Source organism: Stegastes partitus, unplaced genomic scaffold, assembly GCF_000690725.1.
Source record: "Stegastes partitus isolate 25-593 unplaced genomic scaffold, Stegastes_partitus-1.0.2 Scaffold999, whole genome shotgun sequence".
In the NCBI taxonomy this organism is placed as follows: Eukaryota; Metazoa; Chordata; class Actinopteri; family Pomacentridae; genus Stegastes; species Stegastes partitus.
The window spans coordinates 233,296-242,762 of NW_007578730.1; the positions used below are offsets into that span (position 1 = coordinate 233,296).

The following is a 9,467-nucleotide window of genomic DNA, read 5'->3' on the forward strand; positions in this document are numbered from 1 at the left end:
TCACTTCTCATTCTCCTCTTCTGTTTCCGTCTCTCCCCTCCAGTTGAGGAAATCACAGAATATCCGGACTTCGTAGAAACCAATCAGATCAGCGGAGCGGGCAACATGCTGAAGACGCTCGACCCCATCCTCATCACCATCATCGCCATGTCCGCCCTGGGGGTCTTCCTGGGAGCCATCTGCGGCGTGGTCTTGTACTGCGCCTGCTCACACGGGGGCATGTCGGACAGGAACTTATCAGCTCTGGAGAACTATAACTTTGAATTAGTGGACGGTGTCAAACTAAAGAAAGACAAACTCAATGTACAGAGCTCGTACTCGGAGGCGTGAGCCGGGGCTGAGTGCATTCACGTGACTGTACGGCGGGCAGAGCTCGCGCAAGACTGTCTCTAGACACGACCTCTCGTCTATCTGCGAGTAGGCGGGCTCAAAAGGACTGCCAACACCCTCAAACTCACTGGATGAGGGCCAGGTTCAGGAACCAATGGGAGGTTTGGACTGATCCACGCTTTTCTCAGGAGCTGCAGTATAAAGAACCCACCAGTAGGGGACACTGTGTACAAATAAAATACAGAAAAAAAAATATGTACAGATGATTTAGATGCTATTTTAATTTTCTATTTTGATTTTCATTCATTTTTACAATCGGATGCTGGTGTTGAGACCAATTTATTAATAATGTTTAAAGTATTTATCGTTTTCTGGGAAAGAAATGTTGTTTTGTTTTATTATCAGTTCATGAAAGCTGTTGTTTCTTTTCGAGTTTTGAAAGAGACGTATCCTAAATGAACCATATCCGGCAAAGCTGTAGAGGTGCCCCATGGCGAGGCATACAGAGTGTGCCCATAACCCATGACCCCTGAAACTTGTACCCGCTTCCCCTTTGACCCCGATCCCTCTAAAGTGAAGGTCCCATTCATGGCAATGTATGGTTCTGACAGTGCCTTTAGTACATTTCGGTTGGACTCCTCTGTTGACATGGGTGTTTTTTACTGTACTTGGCTTAAGTTATGATGACAGGAAACAGGGGCACATTATCTTCTAAATACCTGCGACACAGGAGAACAGTTTATCACAGCGCTTTGTTTTGGGGTTTGTTTGTTTATTTTTTTCGGTGGTCCTTTCCGGCCAAAAAAAACCACACACTGTAAATAAGTTTTAATATATTTTATTGCCCTTTTTAAAGAAAGTAAAAAGGAAAAAAGCTGCAGTATCCCTTTTTTCATGGGTTTGTGTGTGTGTAAATACAATCTTCTGACTGTTTCGTGGAAGGTGCAGTGTTCATTTTAGATTACGTTGCTCAGGCAAGCAGGATTTGTGTGATGTTACGGCGATTTTTCAATGTGCATTCAAGCCATCTGTCATCAAAACACGCGCTTCATGAAAAACAACACCCAAGGACGAATGACTCAAATGGTAACACACAAAAAAAAGAAGCGGAAATGATGAACTCGCAGAGCTCTTTTTCTACTGAACTGCATCACGTCTCTGCTGTGACTGGTCACTACAATGTTTTCAGATAGCTTCAAACATTCTCATGTCGATGGCAGAGAAGGTGGTAAAAATATATTAAATATGTACCAGCATACCAAAAAAAAGAAAAAAAAAGATTCTCATTGTTTTGCTTTAGGCTAGCTCATCACCTCCAAACGTCACTGTGGATTGTTCACTGAAGAAGTGCTATCTGGACAATGCAGCTTGAATGCACTTTGTTTCTGATTCCCTCGTGATCAAACTCTGTTAAAAAAGAGGGTTTAAACACACTAACTGAAGAATGGTGCTATCCGTAATCTAGCCAGACACATGTATCTCATGATAAACCCAGTTTGTATTGTCAACATGCTGTAGTGTAGCTTCAAGGCCTCTCGGGCCGCAAAGAGTTTTACGTGTTTCACGTGTAGCAGCCATAATGTTGTGATGTCAGAGTTGATGTCATTAGGATGGGACACTGGTACAGCGTGGGGATCGAGCGGCATCACCTGAATCAGGTCACCTGGCCTCCCTTCATGGCTTTACCAAAGGATGGTCGCCCCTGTTCGCTGGGGGTTCTCACCAACACACAACATACTCAAAAAAAAAAAAAAAAACACAGTCCATCGACGGTTTCCTCTCACTAAAGAACTGACTACTTGCTTTGCCCTGTCAGAGACCCCTGAGAGAAAATCAGGAGGGAGAACGGCAGGACACTTGTAGAGAAGAGCAATGTGCGTCTGTTTTTCTATCTCTTTTTAAGCTTAAAAGAAGTGCAAATGTCACCACGACGTGAACTCTTCGAATCTCTGTTGAGACTCTTGTTTGCAGATGGATGGGAGGGACAGTCCCGCCATCACAAAGGGGGCAAGAATTCTGATCGAGCTCCTCGTCAGATCGACAGCATCAGGACACGAGGGCCATCGGGTCCCGGAACTCTGTGGTTTTTACGCACCACAATCAATCAAAAAAAACTTACTCCTGAGAAGGGTGGCGTCTTTTTACATCCGTGTGCTTTGTATGTCGTGCCGTGGTGAACACATTCTCAGCTTGTTCATTTCCGATTCGACGGCCCAACTCTCCTCAGCCTTCGACACCGTCCCGTCCTCGCTTTCAGCTGTAGGTAGCTGCAGCAGCTAGAGAAAAAGGATACTGTAGCGTGGACTCAAAAGAACCAATGTTGCACTGACAAATATATTTAAGAGGTTTATGTGTTTATAGCGTTCATTTGCAAAAAAAAAAAAAAAAAAAAAAACGGAAGAAAGTCAAAAACACAAAAAACACGTGTTCATTTTCTTTCATCTTTTTTATATATATATAGTTTCAGATTATGTGATATAATTCTGAAATGTAAAAATATTGAGATGTTTTCATTATTGAAAAAGGCATAATAGATTTTTCAACGGTAATGTCCCTCCCCTACCTTTACATGGCATACTAACGCTTCGTTTTGTACTGTCATTCAAATTTTGTGCAGATTCTTTTTTTTTTTTCTTTTTTTTTTTACAAAAACAAGAAAATAAGACTTTTATTTTCAATACTGCTTCTGTAATTTGCTGTTGTAGGAAGAAAAAAAAATGAATAAACAGCAAAGGCCTTAAAAAGAAAAAGGGAATACTCGTGTTGTGATCCAGAATTTGAACGTTTTTTTTTCTTGCTCCAGTCGAGATCTACGTCACGGTAAAGGGTCGACCAGCAGCAGCCTCGCAAGCAGCTTTTTTTGATCTGTTTTTTTTTTTTTTGCATCAAAGTAATGTGAAAGCACCATTACAGCAAGACAGTGATGTAAACGAGGAATCATTTTGTCTCTGTCTCATGGCCATCGCTTTCCAAAGATACAATAAAAAGGTGTCTTCATATGAAGGACGTCCATCATTTATTTATCAGCTCAAGTGCAATTGAGTTGTTGATACCACATTTAAAAAAAAGCCACTAATTCGTCCATTTAGTTCGACGCAAAGTAATAAATGGGGAATATTTTTGGCCGGAGCAGATGGAAACAACTCCAGTGACGTCTCTAATGCGAGAATCGCCACATTATTGGAGTGGTGGTGAAAATGATGGCATAGAGCGAAGGGCGGCTACCGACCACTAATGAGAAGCTGATGTGAGCTGCACTCAGTCGCTCAGCTGGTGTTTCATGTTTTTATGTTGCTCTATCATTAGTCGGAATTAAACCGAGTCTTTATTTTCTTCTGATATTTTTTTTTTTTGAGTTTGTCCAAATCCTAAATTGTTTGTGTGTTATTTTGGCAGCAAATGAGTCAGAACACAACAAAATAATGAGAATTTATTGACGCACAGTTTCATTTGCATCCAAGTTCAGGATGCAAGTCAAAAGTAGGGAATATTAGCAATTATTCGTGGTGAGTAATCTTCAAACATTAACACGTCTTTAATAAATAGCTGTGATTCTTAGACCCCATCATCGTAAACAAGCAAATTAGACTCTGCTATATCCTTCACACACAATTAACTACGAGAGATTTGTAACCAAGCAACACATCTAGATCCTTTAGTCCTTCTCCTAAAACTGCTTCAACTAATAATCTCACAAAGCAGTGCTTAGCATTAATTAATTAATCAGTCGAGCAAGAGACGGAGTGTCATCAGTCATTTATTTGTGCTGTGCGGTTAATGAAGAAAGTGAGCTTAATGTGATTTAGGGAACAATTGTAAAGTGGATGGATATCATATATTTTCCTTCAGCAGCATCATGTTTAGATTTTAGCCGTATATTTTACAAAAAATAAAATACAGCTCCACATGCTATATATATTTAATTTTTTACATATTTGCAACCTCTGCAGGGTGTTTTCACACTGCTCTGCACCCCAGACAGATCCTCCACCATGAATGTATCTCTCAACAACTTCTGTTTCCTATTTTGCGCCATGCAGCCTTTAATTTATCAATCAAATCTGTTTTATTTTCATCATCCTAGTTTCATCTGCTCTGTGTAAACACAGCCTGCAGTTCGTCTGAAAACTGTCTGAGTTTTTTGCCAGGTGACTGTTGGTCACAAAGTTGCACTGAGGAGCCCAGAGTTGTTTTGGTTCTTGACAGAATCTGGTGCAGGTGGTTTATTTTGGGACAGTTGAAGACGTGTATAATAAACCTGATGTGTTAAATAAAGTGATTTCGATTATTGGTGTTTCCTGATGAGGGCATCGTCACTTCGTAGCAAGAAGGTCGCCGGTTCGCGTCCCGGTGAGGACACCCGGGATCTCTCTGCGTGGAGTCTCCATGTTCTCCCCGTGCAGCGTGGGTTCTCTCTGGGTTCTCCAGCTTCCTCCCACAGTCCAAAAACATGTTGAGGTTAATTGGTGATTGTCAATTGTTCGTAGGTGTGAATGTGAGTGTGCTTGGTTGTCTGTCTCTAAGTGTAGCCCTGTGATAGACTGGTGACCTGTCCAGGGTGTCCCCTGCCTTCACCCTGAGTCAGCTGGGATAGACTCCAGCCTCCCATGACCCTAGTGAGGATTAAGGGGTGTATAGATGATGGATGGACGGATGTTGTTCCTGATGGAATCACACCTGTCAGAAAGTTGAAAATCCAATGATTGGTTCTGTTCTGGTTCAGATGAATGGTCCAAATTTTATCGAGTTTTTAAAGAAAACATGCTGTACTTTGAGGTTGGGAGGGTTGATTAAGTTACTGCCTGTTTACACTAATGGATTAGTTATAGGCTTAAATAACGTAGGCTTAAACTTTGGGGTTGCTGGAGCGTAAAAGAAATACAATCCTTGTTTATCCTTTCTGTTGTGTGATAAAGTCAGAAATGTCTAACGGTCTGCAGTAATAACCACTATATTTACATGAACTAAGAGTCGTTACTTTGTCGCTTTCTAATAACCTGTGAGGTCTGCAGCTGTAGGTTCTGATGAATAGATCCTGGTCCAGGTGCTGTTCAGGTCATGATCTGCATGAAGAACTAAGAGCGTAAACATCCAGTGTTACACTGCAGGAGAAGAAGCCACATGGATTTTCTGAAACCAGGAGAACCTGTGACCAGACGTAATTTGTTAGCATTGATGAAGTTGACATGTACAACTTCTGCTTATAGAAAGATACTGAATAGTTACTAAAAGAGGAGAACAGCCCCTGAACACTGACCTGTGCTCAAAGTGTACTGCTGAGGACTGAAAACTTGTTCTTGTAGTTTTCTGTTTGTCCACTGGGTGGCTCTGTGGAGTCATATGGAGTCATAAATTTTAACAAACTGCTTAATAAACTGCAGTTAAAATATGATTATAGCAAAACAGTATTTCTTCATAACTAACTTAACATATTTCCAACATTCACTTTTTAAAAAAAATTAAAGTAAATTCTCATGTAACAAATGGAATTAAGTCGATCTCACCTGTGCAGAAGGTTCATTCTTATATCATCTATAACAGTTATATCACTTTTTACAAATAATTACCTCCTATTGGATTATAAGTAGACTAAGTGATGTCATTCCTACAAACATAATAAACACATTCACAAGATTGTTTTTAGACATTTTGACATGTCACAGAGGCTAAAACACCGTAAACAGAGACATCAGTTCTGGCTGAGTCCCTCTAGCTGGTTGTCACACTGTTATGGTTCACTGGGACACTTAAATAGACCAGAACCTTCATTAATGTCGTTAACAGCACTTGTGCTTTTCCTGCTACGACAAGTGTGAACGCCCCCTGGTAATAAAAGGCCGACTATTATTATTATTTTGTCATGGCGGCTGTTAAAATGAGACACTAATGGCAGGATTTAACACAAAAGTAAAAAAAAAAAATTAAACAAGCTTTGACTTCTTATTTTAATGCGTTTGGACCCTGTAGCGACCAAAACTCACCACAAGGAGGCTCCAGAGTTCAGGGAAGCTCATGTGTTGGCAGATACACTAACATTTATTTGATGTAATAATTAACTTAAAATGCTTATACTATGATGTGTTGTTGTAGTAGGAATGAAGGGATGATCTATGGAACATATTATAGCAATTAAAACATGCATTTTATACTGGTACTTGTAAGATTTTTCTTCTTTTTGGTCAGTATTTGATGTGTACACTCATTTAAATACGTTTTTCTCTTCACTGTTGCATAGCAAGGCGTGTCTCTTTCACCCTTTTACATTTAACCTCTCAGCATCTCCACTAAGATAAGATCAGAGGGTGACGGCTCAGCCCAGCAGACTACATTTGGGTTCCATCTGTGTGAGCGTCTGCTGTATCTGTTCTGACAGGATGTGTGAAATATTCAGCTGCACAATCATCATCACCTCTGCTTCTCCGGTGAAAAGCCACCCTGTTTCTTTGCCCATTCTTGCTCAATCTGTGATATGATTCACGCAGTTAAAGCAAAGTCTCCCCTCCTAGTTCCTGAAAATAACCCATATCAGTGAAGCTTCTGGTTGTTCTGAGTTTTCTGTAAGAGAGAAAGAGATCAGCTTCACTATTATACTTTATTTTAAATTTTACAATGTGCAGATTTTAAGCGAGGCGACTTATCCCAGAATTAACTGTATGACGAATAGAAATGAGTAACCGCAGAGGTTCTGTGCGGCAGATTAATCTGTCCCGTCATCTCCAGAGGCCTGCTGGAGCACAGGGAGATAAAGAGCTGCATTCCTCTGTAAACACTCTCTGGAGACTAAACAGGATTCGAGGATCTTCCGGACCTAATAGTTTGTTTTCTCTCACATTTTTCCACTACGTCCCCAGTGCCGAGGCAGAAATAACTTTCCACTAAGCTTAAAGCAAATAAATAACTGACCGGGTTGATTATTTTCACTGAAACTGATCCAGAACCTGAAGAGTTGATGGAACGTCTCATGTTTTATGGGGGCTTCTAATGCCGTGGAAAACCGAATAAGCAGTCGCTGCCATTAATATACATGTTCATTTATGTGTTGTGACAATTATGACACTACGAGCAAAATCATAGTATTTGGGAGGTTTTGTTTTCACAGATTTTGGCATATTTTGCTTCAATAAAATGTCTGCTTTTACACTAGTGGAGAGAAAACATCCAAACTATGCATTTAGCTCATGTCTTTAAAAGGTAACTTTCATAAAATTAGTTTTTTCTCCCACTCTGATCCAGTAATCCTCACTTCAGTAGCACTTCCACTCAGTAAACCTGCCAGTTTTATGGCTGTCTGTATTGTGAAGGCTTTATTAGGGGGGTTAATTCATATCCTGTGTCAATCACAGCCCGATTTATAGAATATTTCATTACCAAGAAAAGCCTTTGACTCGAATATGTCAACAAATTGAGGCAAACACTGTGAAGCTGAATATATCCAAAGTGAGCTGCACGGTGGATCAGTGGTTAGCCCCGTTGCCACACAGCAAGAAGGAGGTGAGGACACCTGGGATCTTTCTGTGTGGAGTTTGCATGTTCTCCCCGTGCAGCGTGGGTTCTCTCCGGGTTCTCCAGCTTCCTCCCACACAGTCCAAAAACATCCATCCATCCATTATCTATACACCGCTTAATCCTCAGTAGGGTCATGGGGGGCTGGAGTCTATCCCAGCTGACACCCTGGACAGGTCACCAGTCTATCACAGGGCTACACTTAGAAACAGACAACCAAGCACACACACATTCACACCTACAGACAATTTAGAATCTCAACATGTTTTTGGACTTGTGGGAGGAAGCCGGAGAACCCGGAGAGAACCCACGCTGCACGGGGAGAACATGCAAACTCCACACAGAAAGATACCGGGTGTCCTCACCAGGACGCAAACTGGCGACCTTCTTGCTGCGAGGCAACAGTGCTAACCAACTGCCCCACCTTGCGGCCCCCAGTCCAAAAACATGTTGAGGTTAATTGGTGATTCTAAATTGTCCGTAGGTGTGAATGTGAGTGTGCTTGGTTGTCTGTCTCTAAGTGTAGCCCTGTGATAGACTGGTGACCTGTCCAGGGTGTCCCCTGCCTTCACCCTGAGTCAGCTGGGATAGACTCCAGCCCCCCATGACCCTAGTGAGGATTAAACAGTATATAGATAATGGATGGATGGAAATGTACTGTATAAATAATGGTGACCTAATCTGAATATAGCAGTAAAAAAATGGGCAAAGATATTTTCGTAACAAAACTGGTTTATCTCACAGTCATGCGCTAACCAGACAAAAACGGACAAAGACACAGTTTTTGTACTTTAATAAATAACTCATAAACAGCATTGGGAGAGAACATGGTATTGAAATAAAAGGCACTTGGAAAACAATACTGTAAAGGCTTGTGTGTGGTGCTTCAGAGGCATTTGGGTGTAAAAACATTTCAGAGGTGATTCATGTGACATCTCAACAAATACTCACGTGTTCAGTCTTACAGTCTATAAAACATTAAACTAACGCCGCTGACTGAACGCCTTCACCCTGAGTCAGCTGGGATAGGCTCCAGCCCCCCATGACCCTAATGAGGATTAAGCGGTATATAGATGATGGATGGATGGATGGATGTATCCAAGGTACAGCTTTCTGTTCTAGAAATCTAGTTTAGGTTCAGATACAAGATGCCTCCTTTACATATTCAAAGACAACTTGTAAAATAAAAAAACACATTGTTATATCTTAAGTATTCAACCGGGGAAGTTTCCTTGTTATAAGTTACTCATTCTAATCTATCCTGCTGTAGTGTCTACCCTTAACACCTGTTGTAAAACGTTTTTATATGGTTTTGATGATCTGCAAAATCTCCTTTTTTTCTTTTTTTATCTCTTAAATTCGGAACAGAAAACTTCTTGGGAGAAAACGTATGAATAAGCAGAAGATTTTCTAAATAACACGTTATCATTCCTCAGCAGTCAGCTGTCGCACGGAAACTGTTTATTCTGAGGGTTTGTCTGGATTTTACACATTTAACCATGACATCAAAACACAGTGAAGGAAGAAAACACAGTCAGAGGTGCTGAAATTATATTAAAAAAATCTAATTTAAAAGTTTGCTTTATTGCTAAATTATATACACACATACACAGAAATGTGTATTCATTATACTG

The 9,467-nt window shown here is 40.8% G+C and overlaps 1 protein-coding gene across 2 annotated transcripts in view; it reads left to right on the plus strand.

Moving 5' to 3' along the window:
• Positions 1-713, plus strand: part of nrp1a (neuropilin 1a) — a 57,760-nt gene extending 57,047 nt beyond the window's left edge. For both annotated transcript variants that reach the window (XM_008294834.1, XM_008294835.1), the window contains exon 17: positions 44-713. In XM_008294834.1, the coding sequence (XP_008293056.1) occupies positions 44-330 (287 nt within the window). In that variant the 3' untranslated portion in view covers positions 331-713. The remainder of the gene's footprint in view (positions 1-43) is intronic.
• Positions 714-9,467: the final 8,754 nt, after the last annotated feature.